The following is a 21,938-nucleotide window of genomic DNA, read 5'->3' as shown; positions in this document are numbered from 1 at the left end:
GAACCTAAAGAATACGACCACTATAAAAACAGTGTGTGCTGAAGAGTTTGCCATTTATTTTTCTTTCATAACCCCTATGGTTCCAGAGATATGAACATTTGTTTGAAATATGAGGACATCAAACGCTTAGCTCAGCCCATTGGAAGTTACAGTGCAAACTTTCTGAGCTCCATTGTAATGAATGAGTTAACTTATATTTCACCATGCTTTGCTGCAGCTGCTTTGGGAAAAAGCTGAACACTTTGAGACAGAACTGAGAAGGTCACTAAAGGTCAGGGAAGTCTAAGCTGTTACTTCACTCAAGCAAACTGCTTGGTTTCCACTGGTACATATGTAATATAAGGTGCAAATTCTAACATTTTATAAAACTCTCAAAGCTTTTAATTAAATGCATAGTACTATAACAAGCACATTTTATTTTCTACCAAGTTATACAGCTTGTTGGCTCTAGCTTGAGAGTAGAGTAGCTCTAATATGGAGCACCTGCTCACACAAAATGCAACTTCAAAGTATTATAACTTAAATGTAGAAGCCTAAAAAATATAACAAAATATTCAATGATCTGTAAAAGTGCTACCTCTGAGGTTACACAAACATGGAGAAAAGCAAAAATTGGTGGGAGCCAGTCACCTTTGTCTCTCATTATCCTAGTTGACCAACCTCTGAGATCATTTGAAATTATACATAGACAAAGCAAGAGCCATAGTACTGAAAAATCAACAGTATGAGTTTAACAATATGACACCTCAGCTGTTAAGATGTTGTTAGATAAATAATACTGTTTTTTGTAGAATATTTGCCTTTAACATAGGAAAAATGTTGCCTGCTCTTAACATAGGAGAATGTTTACATGTTGCTTGTGTGGTTAATGCCATGCCTCAGGCATCTGTGCTATGTCCAGAGCTGCTCACAATCTCTGTTAACGCAGAAGATAGGAGTGTGGGTCAAACTGGGCACTAAAACTTATAGCTCATATGATATAGAGGTTTTAGCCCTGATTATCAACTAGTAACACTGGGGATCAAAGACAGTAGTAGAGCAGATGGGAAAGAATGCATGTGTGCTTTCCTCTGGGTGATGGGTTCAAATGGGGTTATATTCTGGGGACAATTTCTGGCAGACTCCAAGAGATGGGCGTGCAACACAGGGACCTGGTCATGTACAACATGGCTGAGGCTATGTAGTCACACGAGAAGTCATAGTAATGGTGCACGCAAAGACTAATATGGCATGCATTGTGCATAATAGTCTCTCAGCAAGAAAGAAAGGAAATAGCACAGCCTACTGTACAATTTGTAACTGAAAAAATTTCAGCTGAAACCACTCAACTATACTGGCAGTTGATAAAAGGCACATTGTGAAAAAATAAATATCTTTTGTAGGGGAATTAAGCCCCCTGCATCTCCCACACAAGGCAAGACCCCAAGAATACCACTTGAAAGTAACTAGTACACAGCAAACCTGAACAATGAATGACTGCACAGTTTTAATTCAATGAGCTGTCATTCAACAAATCCAGCCGTGAAAACCTGTTATAATGTCCAGGGGGTTGGAGATGTAGAGACACAAAATGCTCTGTATCTATGAAATTTATGATTTCTCCCAGTGCAAAGATAAAGAACAGCCACATGCAAATGTTGTTTGAGCCTAACATTATTTCAAATATTGCACATTTCATTCAGCTACATTACTTTCTTGAGAACTTTGATTTTATCTGAAAACTTAGAAAAATAAAACCCTAAACTTGGAGTTGGGGGTTTGGTATTATAGGCAAGATGTTTACCTTACAGATACATGGTACAGGGTTTGAGGCTCACTTTTGAGTAGAAATTGGCTACACTTACAATGGCCTGCAAGGGACAATAGCCTAGTACTTGCCTATGAGCCTATAAGATCCTCATCAATCTAAATAGCTGCCCTGCTACCATACTAATAGCTTTTGAAACAAAATGTTAATAAATAAATGTAAAACTACTGCTGGCAAGCAGAAACAAATCTCCTCAAAAGAAAGCCCAACACCAGAAAAGAAATGAGGGATGTTTCCTAACATTTAACTCTGCACGTGACTTTCTGTCACTTCCAGTGAAGTTCGTCAATAAATGTAGTCTAAACAGAACTAGTAGAAGTGATGCAAGCTGCCCACTGACATGCAACAGGATGGAGTGGGAGCATCACCATTAGCCAGCCTGTAAAGGCAGAAGCAGAATGTGCAGACATTTCATGTGTTGGCTTTTTTTTTTTTATCTCAGCTGCTTCCTCTTGTGTTCTTGGAGTCTGTTTTTTTATCATTTAAGGCAAAGTTTAAACTGTTACATGAATAAGATGAGCAAAACCACACACAATCCTTTAATAGGACTTTGCATACTGCAACATTCTTAATTGCTTTAAGGGACTGTGCAAGATATTCCCAAATGATGGCATTACACCATGTTTGCTCCCTTCTCTGTAGTCATGGTAAGGGGTAACTTAGAGTTTCACCCACCACTGCAGTGGCTCTGAAGCACGGTACCTGAGCATAATATATTGCTATAAGGACTCAGTGCAGTAAGTGCACTCTCTGGCTGAAGCTTCTCTACATCTTTGCTTGGGGCAGAGGCGAAGTGTAGTTATGATAGCAGGTTTGCTTGCTGCAACACTGGTGATTTCGTTGACAGTATTTTTTTTTTTTTTTTTATAATTGAGTGCTATTGTTGAGCCTCACAGAAGTAAGACGCAGGGTTGGATCCAAACTTCCAGCCATTAGAGACTTCTGTCTTTGTGAAGTTTGCATGTTCTTTCTGTGACGGCTCAAACAAAAACATGCTGAGTGTTTTCAACTCAAGGACAGAATGTACTGAGTTTAAACCTATCATTCCCAGTAGAACCTGAGAGCCATGCTAACACACTACACCCCAAAACTGAATCATGTAGTGGGCAGGTGGTAACCCATGCTACGTTATATGATATCAAACTTGTTTTTTTTTAAATTGTTGCATTTATTTGCTGTAGCATAGACTAAATTCAGACCTGCTGAATCTAGTTCTGTTTGTATAACATGAGCACTAAACCGGTCCTTCTTTTGTTGGAGAAGGCTCCCCTGCACAATGGTGGCAGGAGTGTGCAGTTAGAATTCATCTGATTGAAAGTTGCTAGAAAAGGGCTCAGTTCTGAGCTTTATTATTGGTTAATTTGTTTAAATCTGCTACATAAGCATCACATATATATATATATATATATATATATATATATATATATATATATATATATATATAAGTTTTGGAAAGTCTGCAAAAAAGAACCTTAAACAACTTTCTAGAAGGGAAGGAAGTTAGCTTAATCCTCTAAATTAAAACAGGCACAAGCTTAACTAACTACCAGTTTGTGGAAAAGGAATACAATACTAGGTTTCAAACACAGTGATTGGAAGCACTTATAACTTAAACAGTGCTCCAACAAGAAAGTACAACAAAACCCTAAAAAACATGGGTTAGGAAATTTAAATAGGATAGGAGAAAATGGCCTGATGAAAGAAGCGATAGCTAACCACAAAGCCAAAAACAGCGAAATTATATATATATATATATATATATATATATGCATATGTATAACGGCAAATGTGAAAAAACACACAATAGGATAATATATGTAACTAACTAACTAATATTGAAACAAATTACAAGTATAAATATTTATGAAAAAAATCCAACACTTAGCCATGGCCAAAATGAAAAAACTCTGATCTGTTTACATGGCAAACAAGATCTGGGGAATTACACTACTGCATGATGGGATAGGTATTCAGCCACGAGCCAAGTGAAAGACTTTGAGCTTTAGTATTCAGCCGAGTCGAAGTGGAGGATCGACTCCGAACCCAACCAGTAAGAATGAGGGTGAGATAGGACAACATAACATCAGGAATTAGCATCATCATTGGGCACACTTTTCAATCACAGCCTAAGTACTGGGTTCATCCCAGTGGAATGAAAAACAGCTACCATCATCCATTTGCACAAAGATGGTGCATCCATGAACCCCAGGAACTAGAGACCCATTAGACTGACCAATCTTATCTGCAAGGCCATGGAATGACTCATTGTGGACATTGACTGAGTTTTGTGTGATTGACTGGCCCCAAAATGTGTCGGATAGATTAGATATTAAAACAAGGCATTAAGGGGTCCTAATCGAGAGATGAAAAGTCAGCAAGTGAAGGAGAGTAGTAGTGCTGAATTTGAATTCATCCTCAAGTCTTGGTGAGTACCTTTGCGAGGTGGACCCTATTTTTCACAAAATCTCACCAAGTTAACACTGATATATAGACTGTATTTATATAGCATATATCATGGACAGAAGTCAAAAACAAAATAAAAGATATCTGGGTGCACAAAACCCAGGATAACAAAAAAGTGCCCAGTCCTGGTAGTGCACTGGTGCCAGGATTTGAAAAAATTACAGTGTAGAATCCTCAAAATATGGAAACATTCCTACAATGGGGCGGGGCTGGCCAGGTCCAGGGGGAGGATGGCCCCCCTGGTTGTAGAAGGAAGTATCAGTCCACAAAAATCACAAAAACTGATAGGCCAAAGAAGAGCCATAAAGATGATAGACTGGACTACTGAGGATAAGAAAGAAATTAAGTATTGTTACTATTATGTAAAAAGTCCCAAATTTCCAGATGCAGGATATACAAAATGCTTAAGAGAGAAATTAGAGGAAAGAAAAATACTTCCGCAGGAAAAACTGTCAGAAGCTTCAAATAAAAATTTGCGGAAATTAATACAACAGATTTTTGAAAAACAGTATATAGATCAAGAAGCTTTGATCTGTTTGGAAAAAGAAGCATCTGATGAAGTGCGAAAATATAAAAAACAAAACCTAGAGATATTTGAAAAATATAAAAAAGAAATATGGACATGAGAAAGAAAGGGAGATTTGATATGGTGCAATATGTATGCAAAGGAGAAAGCCAAATTAACTAATATAGAGAAGGCAGCCCCAAATTATTCGAAGAGAAATATAGGCAAAGGCATCCAGATATGGAATATTTCACAATACAAAATTAATATTACAAAGATTGAATGTGGAAAAGAAGATTAGTAAAGCAGAAGTTAAAGAAATAGTAGTTGAAGTTATGGAGTGCCTGCCAAGTGAAGGATTTAATGTAGAAAGTCTAACACAGACTACATCACACCATGATGGAGTGAGTCCCCAAAATAAGGAGAAGCAGGATCAGGAGATATCTGAAGAGGAAATATGGACAGGGGAAAGGAAAAGAGATTTAATATGGTGTAATATTTATGCAAAGGAAAAAGCAAAACTAACCAATACAAAAAGAGCAGCACCAAGGATATTTGAAGAGAAATACAGGCAGAGGAATCCGGATATGGAAAACTTCACTATACAGAAAAGAAAACAAAGAAGAAAAGTAGAAAAAGTGATTAGTAATGGAGAAGTCAAAGAAAAGAAATTGAGGTTATGGCGAACCTGCAAAGAGAAGGATTCCGTGTAGAAAATCCAATACAGAAAGTACCACAACAGGATAAAGCGATGGATATGCAAATTAAGGGGAAACCAGTTGAACAGGAAGCAATTGGTCAGGTGCCATATCAAGATATTTTGGAGCCTTCCACAGGAAACCAGTATAAACGTTCACTTGAAGCTAGACAGCAAGGAAAGGAACATGAAACTGTGGAAACTCTGATGCAGTCAATGTTGAGGAGTGATAGGCCAGTGAGTTCCCATGACAGAGCAACAGATGGCACAGGATGAAACTGAAGAGAAGGCGCCACAGGTAGATGCTATAGAACTTTCTATAGAATGCCCACAGGAAATGGAAAACAAGGGATGTGGCCGCAGTTTGGAAGAAAATGTGCTAAGAGAAAAGTTGGTTGATTTAATGGATATGGATAGATACATTAAGATCAATGAGAGAAATAGACTGTAGAAGGTTAATAATAAAACAAGTGAATGCAGTAATTAGGACTGTCCATAGAGAGCCATGTGATAGAAGTAAACAGGATATATTACTGTGCTGCTAAATTAATAAGTGATAAAGTTCTACCACAAGAACACAGAGTAGTGAGAAAAAGGAAGGGGAGAAATCAAATACCATCATGGAAGTATCGAATAGAGAAAACTATAAAGCAATTAAGACAATGTCACTGTTAGAAGATTATAGAAGAGGGAATAGATCAACAAAAATAATAAGAAAGATAGATGCAATTAAAGCAATGCACAGTATTAGTACAGACCAGGATCTATCATGCACTATCGCAAATAACAAACTAAAAATTTCAGCACAGGTGGAATAACTTAGAAGATACATTGATAAATATAAGGGAAACGTACAAAATAAGCAATTTATTGATGACCCAAAAAAGTTTTACAAAGAATTGAGAAATAAGGTAGAAAGAATTGAAAGACCTCCAGAAAAAGAGGAAGTAGATACATTTTAGAGAAGTATCTATGAAGATCCTGTGGAAGATAAAGATGCTAAATGGATAGAAGTAAAAGAAAAAGTAAGAAGTTTAAAGGTACAGGATATGAATTGGGATGAAGTAACACCAGAGAGATTGAAACAAAGTTAAGAAAAGCCTCTAACTGGAAAACCCCAGGCCCAGATGCAGTACTTAAAAGTATTAACATCTTTGCACGAGGATTTAGCCATGAGTAAGATCTACTTGTATGCGCACCCCGAACAGACACTAACCTGGTTAACAACAGATAAAACAATGCTCTTACTTAACAGTGAACTTGCAAGCTACCCTAACAATTATAAACCAATAACTTGCCTTCCGACAACATTTAAAATATACTTGGGAATTGACGCAGAGTTTATAGTCATTTAAAAGAAAACTGAATTATGGTAGTAGAACAAAAGGGCAATAAAAGAAAGTCACATGGAACAAAGGATCATTTGTTGTTAAAGTTATAGTGGAGAACTGTAAAAAGGGGAAGAATCTAAGTATGGCATGGATTGATTACAAGAAAGCATTTGATAGTACCCCACATTCATGGATAAAAGAGTGCTTAAAAATGTGTACATCCTACACTGATTGACTACGTTACAGTGACCATGAAACAATGGCAGACAACTTTGCAATTAAGCCATGATAAAGGACAGATTATTATCCCAGGGATAAAAATTCAAACTGGGATATTCCAGGGAAACTCTCTGTCACAGTTGCTATTCTGCCTTGCCATTAACCTATTAAGCGGTTTACTTAACAGCTTAGGCCATGGCTATAATTTGGCTGCTAGAAAACAAAATCTAAAGACTTCTCAACTTCTCTTTGTCAATGACTTAAAACTGTATAGCTTATCACATGAGGAACTGAAAGCACAGTTGCAGGTTGTCAAAACTTTTTCAGTTGATATGAGAATGTCATTTGGTCTTGATAAATGTGCAAAAGCAACCTTTAAAGCAGGAAAACTGCAGCACCAGGAAAACATCAGTTTGGGACAAGAGTGTGATATAAAAGAACCTGCGCAAGAGGGAGTGTATAAATACTTGGGAATTTATGAAGGATCAGCAATAAAACATGAACAAATGCAAATAAAACTCAGTATGGAATACTTTAGAAGACTTAAATTAATCCTGAAAACAGCATTGACATCCAGAAACAAAATCCAAACTATAAACCAATTTGCTCTTCCTGTCCTAACTTACAGTTTTGGAGTGACTGCCCCAAAACGTGTTGGATCGATTAGATATTAAAACAAGAAGGATGCTTCATGTTCACCAAATGATTTATAAAAATCAGTGTATACCAAGATTATGTGTGATGTCGCGGTGGTACGGCGGTAGCGTTATCTCATAGCAAGAGGTTCTCCTGTTCGATTATTGGCGTGGCTTGGGAGTGCCTTTTGTGTGGAGTCAGCATGTCCTCCCTACGGTTGGGTAGCGTTCAAAAGACATGCATGTGTAAATGGGCGTGCCTTCGTTGAAGGTTGGGTGTCGAGCTGGCACCTCAGTGTTTCATAAAAATCTACTGCCAATCATTAGCGGACCGGAGTTCTGCTGTGGCGACCCCTTACCGTGAAAAAGCCGAAAGACAAACAACAGTGTAAACCAAGATTATATATTCCCGTTCTGAAGGAGGGATGGGCCTCCTTAAAATTGATTACATGTCTGTAATCGTGGGACTCCACACATATCTACTGACCTCACAAGATCCAAATGTAGTGAAAGTTTTGAAACATGAGGAGAATAAATCTAAAATTACTTCTCTGCTTAATTTAGCAGAAGCATATTGATGTCAAGCAGGAATGGAAATCAAAACCAGAAGTAGATAAAAATCTGGCAGCAACTGAATGTGCCAAAAATAAAAGAAAGAATATAAGGTGAAGGACCAGATGAGAAGGCAAGAAATGTGGAAAAAGCATAATTATAGTTGCAAGTATAGAAAACTTCAGGACGAACCTCATGTTGATCAGGAACGAACGCAGGAATGGTTAAGGAGAGGGGAATTCAAACCAAGAGATGAAAGGCTAATATTGGAGGCCCAAGACAGTGGACTGCATACACGTTGGTTTACAAAGTCCATTGAACATGTAGGAGAAACAGACAAATGTAGATTTTGTAAAACCAAATTGGAAACAGTTGCACACCTCATTGCTGGTTGAGACATACTAATGGCAGGAGGACTGTATAAAGAAAAGCATAATAATGTGATGAGACCGTTGCACTAGGGATTGTGCAAACATTATGGTACTGAAGTGACTGAAAAACACTGGAAACATGAGCCACAAAGCTTCATACAAAATGTACTATCTGTCACATGCGATCACCCATTACCAACAGTTCAAAAGATAGATGGTAGAAAACCAGACATAGTGGTCCAGGAAAAGAAGACAAAAGTAGCATTGATCATTGAAATCACCACACCCAGTGACTGCAGTGTCCTGCATACAGAGAAATACAAAGTCATAAAATATCAGGATTTGCAGGCAGAAACAAGAGCAATGTGGTAGAAAGATACCCAGACAGTTCCAATAGTAGTAGGAGCAACAGGTCTTATAAAAAAGAACCTACAATTGTATTTAGATATGCTACCAATGCATGTAACTCTGTACAAATTGCAGGAGGACTCATTCCTGGGCACACTGTGGGTGCTGCAAAGAGCACTACTGGCTGACATCAAACAGTGAAACAATACTAATTTCATGAATTGTAATCGTACTTGGACTTAGGAATGGGGTCCATTCCCATTATGATATTAGAAACCCAAAAGACTTGGAGAAATTAAAAAAAGACATTATTATCAAAGATATAGGAAATCTGCAAATGCTCGACCCCACCCACTTTGGCTTTGTCAAGAGGAAATCATGCCTGTTAAACTTGGTGGACTTCTTTGAGACAGTCATCAAAGCCTTAGACTGGGGCAAATCTGTGCATATGGCCTACCTAGACTTAACCAAGGCCTTTGATACAATCTCCCACTTACCCATCATTGATAAACTCATCCAGCTGGGCATCAACCCATATACTGTCAGGTGGGTTGTAAACTAGACTGCTGATAGAACTTATACAGTCAAAATAGGGGAATCCACCTCCTCCAGCAAACCCATAACCAGTGGTGTTCCACAGGGATCAGTTCTGGGACCCCATACTCTTCAGAATCTACTTCTCTGAAGTAGAAGCTAAAACTAAAGGACTGTGGCTGACAAGGTTTGCTGATGACTGCAAAATGGGAGTGATCATTGAAACCCCTAACAATGTCAACATCCTACAAGAAGGCCTTAGGCAGACTAATGACTGGTGCCAAAGTCATGCTCTTAAAATTAATGCAAAAAAAAAAAGCATTATCATCCCCTTCAGCAAGGGTGATGTTCCTGCAGACTGCCACATGAATAGCAATACCCTAAACACACAGTCAGTGGTGAGAGATCTGGGCCCACAGGTTGACAGTAAGCGTAATTTCAATCACCAAGTCTCTACAGTGGTAAGAAGGGCATTTTATATTGCTCATCTCATAAGTAAGGGCATTGCTTCCAGAAAAAAAGATGTTATAACCCCCCACACTCTTCTCTCATCAGGCCAATAGTAAAGTACAATGCTCCTTTTGGTATGTTCCTTTCCAAACACCTGCAGCAATTGGAGAGACCACAAAGGTTCCTTATAAAGAAATTTCAGGGTCTTCGAGATCTGTCTTATGTGAACAGACTGAAATCATTGTCACTTTACTCTGTCATACAGACTGCTCACAGGTGACCTGTGTCTTGCATATAGAGCAATCTCTTACCCAGCTTTAATGGAAACGCTGCACATTTGCAAATCAAACTGCACACGGGGTCACTCACTCAAAGGAGCTTAACCTGGTATGTGACCTCAACAGAACTTGCTGGAGAGAGAGATTTGTCTCACAGAGGTTGTTCCACTTTTGAAACAAGCTTCCTATTCATGTTAAACAAAGCCCCTCATTGGCTCTATTTAAACGTAATTTGGATGATTGGATGGGTAACCGAAAATTACCCCGGGGTTCCACTCATGTCCCTCTTGGACAGGGGCAATACGTGCTGATTTTAGTGTCTACTTGAACCAGACAGCCTTGGGAACATGGGTTAGACTTGGCTAGGCTTGTAAGGGTCCTAGGCCCATTAGCCTAGTAACCTATGATATCAAAACATTGATTGCTATTCTTTGCTGCAAATTCCCCTGGATGTCAACACAAAGGGCTAGACACTAATTTCCACATGGAACAAAACCTCTTACTGGATTAGGGCCTGAATCATTAAAATACCGTTCCCTCATCTTCTTTTGATGAGTCAGCATCTGGAACAAGTTTTCCGTCTCTAGTAAGTGAGGTAACAATGCTCATGTAAGAGGGAGAAGAGAGTCTTATCCTGGTGTAGGATCTGCTATCATGATTGCAGAATGTCTCTAATTTGGTGTTTGTTAGCACCATACAGACTAGCCATCTGTGGGGCATTCTGTGTATTAGGAGCAGTTTTCCTAGCTTTGTATTGCAACAGTTCTGCTCTAGTCATCTGATCAGCTAGATATTTAGTCTGTTGCAAGTAGTTGGATGAATATCCTCTATGTCCAAATTTATGATGTAGATCTGAGCTCAATTTATCATGATCTTCAATAGTGTAATAAATGCATTTGAGATGCATGAATTATTATTTTGGAATGTTGGAAATGATATGTTTGGAATGGCAGCTATCTGCCATAAGTAATGCAAGATCTTATATTTAGTAAAATAAACAATACTAAAGCCTTGGTAAAGGATGGGCTCATGAACACCAAAGTCAAAGAAAAAGAATAAATGAGCCACTCCACCACACCTATTCAGGTCAAAGAAAGTCCACTTTAATATTCCAGTAGTAAGCTGAACAAAACAGTAAGTGCTTTCACAGTTTCTGGTACCGCTTCATCAGACTGAATAAAAACATACTGAAAATTATTTAAAAACATTCCTTAAAATCACAATCATTCAATTAAGTCAATTAGGAACACAACATCAATCTAAAATCTATTAAAACACAATATAATGCAGTTAATGTTTAAAGGCTCTCCAATGATTGGGGGATTGAGAACGTCAGAGATTTATTAAATGTCAGGAAGGTATATGCTACTGATAAGATCAATTTGATATGGTTCTTGTTGGAAATCATATTAGAAAACAATGTTTTTTATTTTTAGAGAGGATTTTTATTAGCAGAAGATTGACGTAGCTATGGGCACACCTTGTGCCCATAGCTACGCCAATCTAGCCTTAGAGGTATGGGAACTTAATACATTTTTGTCATTGGATCAATACTCAGATAAGATTATATGGTATACTCGTTTTGTGGATGACATGTTTTTTCTATGGAAAGGAGCAAGGAGTGAACTAGATTTATTTTTAGAATACCTTGGCATTACTACAACTTTTTTGAAATTTACCAATAAAATATCAGAAGAAAAGATGGACTTTCTTGATGTGAAAATTAAGAAGGCAGATTTGGTAGGTATTCAAACTAGTATCCATAGAAAACCTATGAGAAAGAATGCACTATTACATCATGATAGCATGCATCCACGTTTTATTAAAAACAATATAGTGAGAGGACAAATCTTGAGACTGATGAGACTTCATAATGAAGACTCCTCACTTGGGTTAGCCCTATATAATCTAAGGACAGAATTCTCAGATAGAGGCTACCCAAGCAAGATGTTTGATAAACAGCCCTTGGAATTAACAAAGACCAGAAATACCAAAGGGAAGCCTTTTTTCTCTGAAAGAGTGGTTAAGCCAGACAATAGTGAGAATAACATGAATGTACTTAGATTTCCCATTACATATACTAGTGACACTGGCATTTTCTGTGATATTTTCAACAGAAATTGGAATATTTTAGGTACAGTTAAGGAGCTTGAAGGTACCATAGATGACAGACCACATTTTGCTTTTAAAAATAAAAAAAATCTCTAAAGCGTCAATTATGTTATAATAGAGGCACAATGAAAAATAGTATGTTATCCCAGAGGAAAAGGACCTATGCATGCAGAAACTGTTCAGTCTGTAAGTACATACATTTTTGCTTAGTGTTCACCCATCCCACGCTACGTTTTGAAATATATGCTAAACACTATGCAGACTGCAGAACTAACAATGTTGTTTATTTTGCTTTCTGCGTGATCTGCCAGGCTTACTATGTTGGTAAAACCAAACGCATGTTGAAGGAGCAAATACAAGAACATTATAGAGACATTGCTAATAAGAAAGAGATGAATGCTCTGGCTAAACATGTGGAATTAGCCGGCAGTGCACATTATTTTAAATTTTTGGTATTGGAAATGTTACAAGAGGGAATTAGAGGAGGTGACATGACTAACAGAACAGAAACTTCTGAACAAAGGTGGATTTTAGAATTAAATTCTTATAATTCCCCAGGGATTAATGAAACAGTATCTTTGAAGCCCTTTTTTAAGCATTAACTGCATTATTGTGTTTTAATAGATTTTAGATTGATGTTATGTGTTCCTAATTGACTTAATTGAATGATTGTGATTTTAAGGAATGTTTTTAAACAGTTTTCAGTATGTTTTTTATTCAGTTTGATAAAGCGGTACCAGGAACCATAAAAGCGCTTACTGTTTTGTTCAGCTTGCTATTGGAATATTAAAGTGGACTTTCTTTGACATGAATAGGTGTGGTGGAGTGGCTCATTTATTCTTTTTCTTATATTTAGTAGTTATGTGCTAAAAAATATATATATCACAGATGAACTGCTTAATGGAGCAAGTTCTAACTTCTTCCTGCTGAATGTTACAAGAAGTTATGCATTTAACAGAATGCATGTGTACTAAATAACAAAAAAAGAGTTAGACTATGATAGTTAGAATCCATGCTGCACCTGAAGTTATTGCCCGTTACTGATACCAAGTCTAACGATATACATCTTTCTTGAAGTGAGCAAGAAAGTAGCTATGAATAAAACTGATCCCAAACTCCAAGCAGTGCCTTAGGATTTTCCTCTTGACTTTAAAGGAAAACTCCACCTTTGAGGTCAAAAAACATATTTTTTCATTATCATCTTTGTTTTCCGAGCTATTTTAATGCCATAAAATCACTCCAAGTGCTTCTTTTACAATATTAATGCATTTCCCACAAAATAGCCAATAATGGGGCCTGCCTTGGTAATGTGATCTTGTTTTCACTGCTTTTTCTTAGAAAACATTTCAAGTCATCTTTATATAAATCATGCAAGACAAAAGGAGGTGGTATTGTTTACTCATACCATTAAGGTAGAATGGCAGGAGCATAAACACTGTCATTTAACACACCTTCTGTAACAGAGGTGTGCTTCTGTTTCCTTGTGTGAGACTCATTTATGTGTCTGTCAGAGCTTGTTCTATGCTATAAATAGAAGCTAGCTAATTCCAACAAAACAAAGTGGGTAAATAGCAGGCTTTTGTAAAGAGATTCTTTTGTAGTTCTAAAGGAATTGACAGACCTTCCCCCACATTCTCATCCTGAGGCGTGAACACTCTCACTATGATAGGAGGCTATGATATGAGACTGAAGCCATGGGAATGGCTGATATAATTGGATCTGAAGCTGTATGATCTAACAATTTTGGATCCACAGAAAGAACCTTTGGGTAAGAGGATGGATCCACAGAAAGAACCTTTGGGTAAGAGGATGTCAGATCTGCAGATTTCAAGATTTTATGCCCATGAGAATTGCATTTTTTGAATCCTGTTGGCTTGTAAACCATGACAGGAAAGTAAGTATTAACAGTCCTACGGCAAAAAAGCACTTTGTTAGAAACACTAAAAAGGAAAAATGGGAAAGTTTTTTTCTTTCTTTTTTTTTTAAGAGGCATAAAAAAGGATGGAAATGGGAAATTTGCTAGCAATGGTAATCAAAGAATTACCCTGTGATAAAGGGTATGACAGACAATATCAACTGTGGTAACAGAGGAAATACTATTTTAAAACAGTAAGGAGTCTGATGCTGGAAGTAACCCAAAGCTAAGAGGGAGATAAAGAACAAGAAAAGTAAAAAGAAATTAAGTAAAGAAGACAAATTCACTTACAAACTAAATATGATCATTCCTCGACAGAAGGACCCCAAGTCTGAGCATTATGGCGGCAAATGAGATCTGAGGTATTCAGCATGGAATAGGGCATTATGGGTAGACAGAGGAGCTCAAGAGTTGGATCCAAAGTCTAAAATATGCAGCCGAGTCTGAACAGAGGATCAGCTCTGTAACCCATTCATTGAGAAAGAATGAAAATGACATCAGATCTAAGAAGCTTTTATTTTTTTTAATAGCTGAGAAGAAATATTAGAAGAGAAGCTGTAGAGACTAATCTCTCAGTAGAGGAGGAGATTATAGATGTCAACCCCCCCCCCCCTAAAAAAGGCTACACTAAAATATTAGAGCTTTTGTTCTGAAAATGCATCTGATGCTTCAGGCAGTAAACAAAATCTGATGTCCAAGGGCATACTGCAGGGAATTATGAGTGGGGGAGGAGTTGAAAGCCTGCATCTGTAAAGCTGCAAAGTTGCTGCCGAGGTCAGTTCTGATTGAATCTGACAACCCATAAGCTGAACTGGACAGAAATAGACATAGGATAAAGTGTTACTTTGCAGTTTAGAACTGAAGAACTGGAAGACAATGATATTAAAAAAATGCATGCAGGGTCTCAGTGAAACTGTTGAAAATATTGAGGAAGTTAGAGACATGAGAAACTTATGGAACTGAAGGTGGAGTTTGGAAATCATTTTGAAATGTGAAAACAGCAACCAAGTGTTATTTTTGTGGTTAGTCAAAGAGGGATATTAAGATATGCTGACCAGCGTAAATCAGGTTTATTTTATGGGAGCTTTTCTCTTTTAATTAATGATTGTGACAAGGTATAATATAACCAGTGTGGGGAGAAAGGACATATTGGAAGAAACTGCGTGATAGAATGCAGATTCTGTAAAAAAAAAAAAAAAAAAAAAAAAAAAAAGACACTTTTAAACGGATTGTCAAGATGAAAAAAACAACAGTAAAGAATGAAAAAGAAGATGAAAGGGAAGAAAACAAAAACATACACGAGGAAAGACAGAGGGTGAAGGAGAGGGTGAAATACATATAGAAGTTGTAGAAGAAGAAATTAATGGAGGAGAAAATTGAAAAGACAGAGTGCATAAAGGGTGAGAAGTCAGGAAAAGGGATTAATGCTAATACTATTTTGAAGTTCTAACCAAGGATTTGTACATAAACCCAGGAAAATATTTAAATGGGTAGAGTAAAATAAGAAACTGAAAATTTAAAAATACTTCCTATAAAGTTAAAAAGAAAAAATAAGCAAGAATTTGAGAGTAATTTCAGTAAATGTGAACAGTATTATTAACACCGTAAGAAGATTAGGGTTAATGGAATAGTGTGCTAAATGTGATGTGGATTTTATTCTATTAGAGGATATAATATCCCTGACAAGTGAAGCCTGCAAACAGAAAAACTGTGGGGAATATTGTTTGCACTGGTAATGAATGTGATAGTGAGTGAAGTAGCTTATAAAATTAAAGATACTAGATATTTGATGCAAAAGGAGGTGGTGATTCCAGTAAATTTGACCTACACATATATAGTGGTACTAGCCAAGAACAAAATATTGATGAGGGAAGTTTTGGTTTGCCTGAATTGGTGTTTAAAGAAAATAGAAACAACCTCAAATTAAGATAAAAGTAAAGGCTTGGGTGATGGTGGTGAAAACTGGGGGTGTGTATTTTTCATTGAATGTTTTTACTATGATTAAAATTTGGGGAAAATTATGTAGTTATAATGCCGTGGGAGGGTTGGATAAAAGAAATTAAAAAAATATATCTTCTGTGGAGGACATACAGATTAGTATTCAGGAAAAAAAACGTTATTTGGTGAATTCTGTATTAATGGAAAAATACACGTCAAATGTTTATGTGATCCAATAAAAATATTACAAAGGAAATTATGCAGTTGTTTTCTTTCATATGGGAGTTCAAGATTAAAACCATTGAAAAGAGGTGTATTGTATATGACTGAAGATAAATGGGGACTGGAATTACTAAATTCAGTTGTTAATTTTACTTCTTTAAACTCATATACTCTGACAGCGCACTGGTGCAATGGTTGTGTTGTCGCCTCACAGCAAGAGGTTCTCCGGTTCAATTCTCGGCTGGGGTGCCTTCTGTGCGGAGTCTGTATGTCTTCCCTGCATTTGTGTGGATTTCCTCCAAGTGCTCCAGTTTCCTCCCACTTTACAAAGACATGTGTCTGGAACATTTCTCCCCGGGCCTTCGCTAAAAACTGGCTTTGTTCCAAGTTGGACTTTCCTGGTAAACAAATGTTAAATAAATAAATAGAGGGGATTTAAGTGTGTAAAGGAAGAGAATGAGAAATTAATAGTGAAAATATTTAAGTACAAGTACAAAAAGTTCTGGGAGATGACAAGAATAAGAAAATGAGAAAACAAAATGTAGGGCCATTAGCCTAGTAACTTCCTATGAACCCATAAATGAAGAAATTAAAAATTGTCAAGAAAAGATGCTAACATGGAAAATAAAAACTGATGATATAGAGAAAAATAGATGGTATAATAATCACATGAAACAATATTATTATATAAATCCATGAGAAAATTACCAGAAGAAATGATTAAAGCCACTAAATTAAGGAAAAAGTTGTGTACCAAGAAGGTACACTGTCAGGAATTTCTATGTAGACTGGTAATAAACAAGTTACCCATAATGGGGAATATGGCATATAAAAATAATTATGAAATAGTGTGTTTATTTTGTGGGGAGAATAGACAGCAGAGAATGTTTTCTGAAATGCAAAAGAGTGATGAAACTATGGAAAAAGTTGTGTGAAGAATTTTTTTTGAGAATATTAATGACAATATAGTTATGAAAATTATTATGTATGGATATTATAAGAAGAAGAAGAAAGAATATGTCAGAAGGGTAAAGAAGAATTTATTTTACATAGTATGGGTTATCTGGAATGAAAGACTGAATGAAATTTTGTTTAATGGGCAATGGAAGTTGTCAGATATATTTTGAAAAATTAGATTATGGTTGTGGAAGAAGAAGCAGTGGAGGTCAATTATGAGAATGCTATAAAAAATGATAAACATTAAAAAAAAATAGAAATATGTATACATCTGTAAATATGTACATTTTGTAAAAAATGTTATGTTGTGTTAAATAAAGAACCCCTACTCTTTTTTGATAGGTGCCAAGGGGTCTTCCACATCCATCTGAGCTACCACCCACTCAAGCAGAAGGGACTTTGGTTTAATATCTCATCGAAAGGACGACACACTCAAGAGTGCAACAGCCCCTTATGCTACACTGCAGTGTCAGCAATCCATCTTTCTGGTGTGGAATACAACCCAATTGCACCAAAGGCAGTGTGTGCTGCCTGTTGCAACACTGACACTGTCTTATTAACTAAGTCAAGAAATAATTTTGACAAAACTGTGAAAAGTTTATTGTGCATTACTTGATATTCACATTATAGAACTACATTCTTCATTGAGGAATGGATTGTGAATCATGTATCCACTTTCTATATTGCACTGCATTACCAAAGAGAATATTATGCTTCTTAACTTGCCAACCAATGTGCTGGCTAACTATTTTCATATCTGGCTTCAGACAGATTTTAAGAGCCAGATTATCACAAATTGGTCCTTCAGTCAAATCAGCAATAAACAATACTGACCACAGTATATTTCTCTCTGTTTTACATGCTCTACAAAGCCAGTTTTTAACATATACTAATTGCTTGATTAATGCAGTAAAGTAGACACGCTTTACAGATAAGACCTTTGAATGTTAGATTTAAGTATTACTACTATACAGTGTTGCAGCAATAGTTTTAAGTCCCTTGACAATGTAAAGGCTACACATATGTAAAACACTGACCCACTATTATTTCTGGCTCTTTAAGGGTCGGCAAATGTTAGCTAGTAAAAGATGTGGTAGTCTAAATGGCACAGAACAAGGAGAAGTAAGACATCTGTAATATAGGATCATTACTTAAGCTATTAAGGTGGAAAGACCCAACTAGCAAATATTTCTGTGGAGGAAGTTCTTTTGAAATCAAGTAAAATGTTGGAAGTGCAGCGCAGAATGCTTTTAGTGAAGCAACTCATAACTGTTTATCTGTGAGACAACTCTGTTCTCAAGTTTACTACTGGTCTCCAGTTACTGCTGCAGTCAGGAAGGTGAGGAAAACAGGTATAACACATCATATCCTAATGCATCAACAGACTTAACTGTTACAACAGCCACTTTTTAAGCATTTCTTTGAACTCATTTTAGGGTTTTGACAAATGGTTTCTTGTTAGCAAAACTACTACCTTTTGAATCAGAATCACCCGTGTTCCTGCTCCCCTAAATTCAAAACTAATTTAGCGTGAACTTAACTGACATGCTGAAGCAAATGAACATGTATATAACCAAAGAGTTAGAAATATATGGCCCAAATATAAATCGACTAGCACTCACTAGTGCCATAGAAATATATGGCCCAAATATAAATCGACTAGCACTCACCAGTGCCATTCTTCCAGAGAGATGCTAATGATGATTGCAAAGTATTTTCTTTTACACACAAGAAAAGATGAACTTCAATAAGATTTCTGATACACATGGAACAATCTGATAACTGAAAAAAAGAAAATGACAAGCCACATATTACTACCACATAAAAGTAATTGTTTCTAGCCTGTGATAAACTTGAAAGTGCAAGGACTCTCAAATTCTGTTATATCTAGCCTGTACTGATGCAGCTGAAATAAAGTTGATCACAACAGGAAAGCCTGCATCAGCCAGCATGCTGACCATTTTTAGTGATCATGATGAAGTAAAGGACACCAAAAACACATGAAACAATACCAAACTTAAATGCACCATTACAATACATTTGATTTCTTTGAGAAGAGGAAGTAAATAACAATGAACTTCAAAGATAAACACAAATGCAAAATAGACGAAAAAAGGTGAACTTATATTATTTAATGAGTCCACAAAGTAAAAATGCTGCATTAAATTGTAGATCAAAAATGTGTACAATCATAAATTATGTAGATAAAAATTTATTTAGAAAAAAGTTATGTCTTTGTATCAAACTGAATGTCCAACAAATAAAAATTGAAGTGAAAGTTTTAAATTTATATTCTGTTTGTTGTGTATTCATAGTGCTGATGGAAAAAACCCTGTCAACATTATAACCAGCTATAGCATACTCTTAAAAATATATGGCAAATTAGAAGTGAATCCGAAAGCAACAGCTTTACTCAGTTGCATCTTCCTCCTTATTGGCACTTCCAGACGCTGTTTGGGTAGATAGCTCTTGTCTGTGTTCTTCAGGACAAAGTTCCTGTAATTGTTGCCTTTGGGTAGTTTCTAGTTCCTCAAGTCTTTTACGGACAATAGATAGTTCTCTTTGATGTTGTTCCTCCTTAAGTTAGAAGAAAAGTCAAAGCCGATTAGGGATTATACACAGAAGCAAGTGTTCTAAACCTGAAAAAACAGATTAGAATCTGAAACAACACACACATATACAATATATTTTAGGATATATTACATTTGGAACACACACAAATATATATATATATATATATATATATATATATATATATATATATATATATATGTATGAGACAGATCTCAGATACAGATATACACAAACATATACATCTAATAGTGGCCACAACATACAGTGTGAACTTTTAGGCAGAAAAGAAATAAAAAAAAAAGATAAACAGTGGAGAAATAATCTGTTATCAACCGAAAATTTGTCAGCTTATTTTCAGGTAAAAGTTTAATTGTGTACATAACAGCAGCCAAAAATAGTATTACCACAGGCAGGTAGTATGAACCTATGACTTCTGGTGAATATCTGCAGTTAATCATTTGATGCAAGCTACCATCTTGTGCGGAGAGTTAATATATTAAAGATAGCCCTTCATGTTCTCTCTGATTTTAACCAGCATAACAAAGCTCACATGTATCAACAAAGAGAAAATGTGGGGCAGAAATGTAACTACGAAATTCAATAAGGGCAGGGCCAAAGAAGAGCACAGTAATCTACTAAGAGGAGGAGAGGAAGAGAAATATGAGTACTTCTTGATAAATATTCTTTAAAGATTTACAGATATGCTGAGTACTTGCACAGCATAGAAGGTTAAGCTGCTCTAATTGTAGACATCCTACAGACCTAGGCTTGACTCCCTTATTCTGCAGCTGCATGTCATGTCATTGTGAGCAAGTCATTAATAACTTTATTGAGCAAAGTTCCTATATTTTGCCTGAAAAAGAGGTACGTGTGCCTTAGCTGCCACACTTAAATACATAAATTAGAAACAAAAGCAAGCGTTCACTTTAAGATGGTATTCTGCATCAGTCATCACTTGCAGAACAGATTTCTCAGCAATAATTGAGCAAATTTCCTTGGGAGTTGGGGAGAAATAATAGATGCATGAGTACTTGGCTGAAGTATCATCAGATGAGTTAAATTTACATCATGATTCAATAATTCAAGCTGCTGTTGTTTAACAGGCTTTAAAGATAAAGCTCCCCACACCTTCAAGGGGGACTTTATCTCAGCACACACATACTAAATACAACAAATTCCTATACACAGTCTTGTAGTAGATTATATATTCTCTACTTTATAACTTCTTTAGTGATGTCTGCTTGAATTATTAGGTTTTGACGAAATGGGGCATGATAAAACCAGAAGACACTGAGTACTCTCCATAAATGCAGATCTTCAAGTAGACCCTTTGCTGTAAGTAGACACAGTTGGGTATTCCTAAAGATATAATTTTAGCAGATTTTTTTTTAAACAGATCTTTATTAAATTATCACTTATGACATAGGCAGTCATACAGTTATATACATGAAGACAAACCATACTGACATTTTCAGTTGCAAACATTATACATCACTTATAATCTATCCAGTCATTGTCAATCAAACATTACACAGCTTATTCAATCCGTGCCTTCCTTTAAACCTCATTTCTCCTCTGAAACATTATTTTGCATGCATTGTTCCCACAGTCCCCATATTTTTATGCAATTTATTCCTACCCTTTTCTAAAGATCACTTCCAGTTGCTTCTAGTACAGTTGGTTTAGACTTTGATTACCATTTTGTGTATTCTTGAGAATGGTTTATACTCTTTGAGAAACGTGTACGTATTTCTAGAAAGCCTTAATGTCTCATGTACTTCCATCATCCCCATTAATGTAGCATACTTATAAATACATTTCCCTAATGTAGCTACCCTGTGACGATTAGGACGTAACCAATGGTAAGAAAAAAAAGTGTTATGCACCCACCATAACCTCCAATCTGTGTTGTCCATTTTCATCCTTCCTCAACTGATGGGTTCAGAACAGACTCAGCTGCTTCTACCAGATCATCAGATCCTAGAACTCTTGAACTCCTCATTTTACCCATAATGCCCCACCAACCTAAC

At 36.4% G+C, this 21,938-nt stretch overlaps 1 protein-coding gene across 3 annotated transcripts in view; it reads right to left on the bottom strand.

The window, feature by feature from the left end:
* Positions 1 to 19,451: 19,451 nt before the first annotated feature.
* LOC122815283 (centrosomal protein of 83 kDa-like) overlaps positions 19,452 to 21,938 on the bottom strand; it is a 1,332,042-nt gene continuing 1,329,555 nt past the window's right edge. The window contains exon 13 of one of the 3 annotated variants that reach the window (XM_044087644.1): positions 19,452 to 19,911. In XM_044087644.1, coding sequence (XP_043943579.1) covers positions 19,744 to 19,911 — 168 coding nt within the window. In that variant the 3' untranslated portion in view covers positions 19,452 to 19,743. Of the gene's footprint in view, positions 19,974 to 21,938 lie in introns of all 3 variants that reach the window. The other 2 variants (XM_044087646.1, XM_044087645.1) reach the window with 2 other exon arrangements.

Source organism: Protopterus annectens, chromosome 11.part0, assembly GCF_019279795.1.
Source record: "Protopterus annectens isolate FY-2018-M chromosome 11.part0, PAN1.0, whole genome shotgun sequence".
Lineage (NCBI taxonomy): Eukaryota > Metazoa > Chordata > Ceratodontiformes > Protopteridae > Protopterus > Protopterus annectens.
Note: the sequence above shows the minus strand (reverse complement) of the source record. Positions and strands in the feature narration are given on the sequence as shown.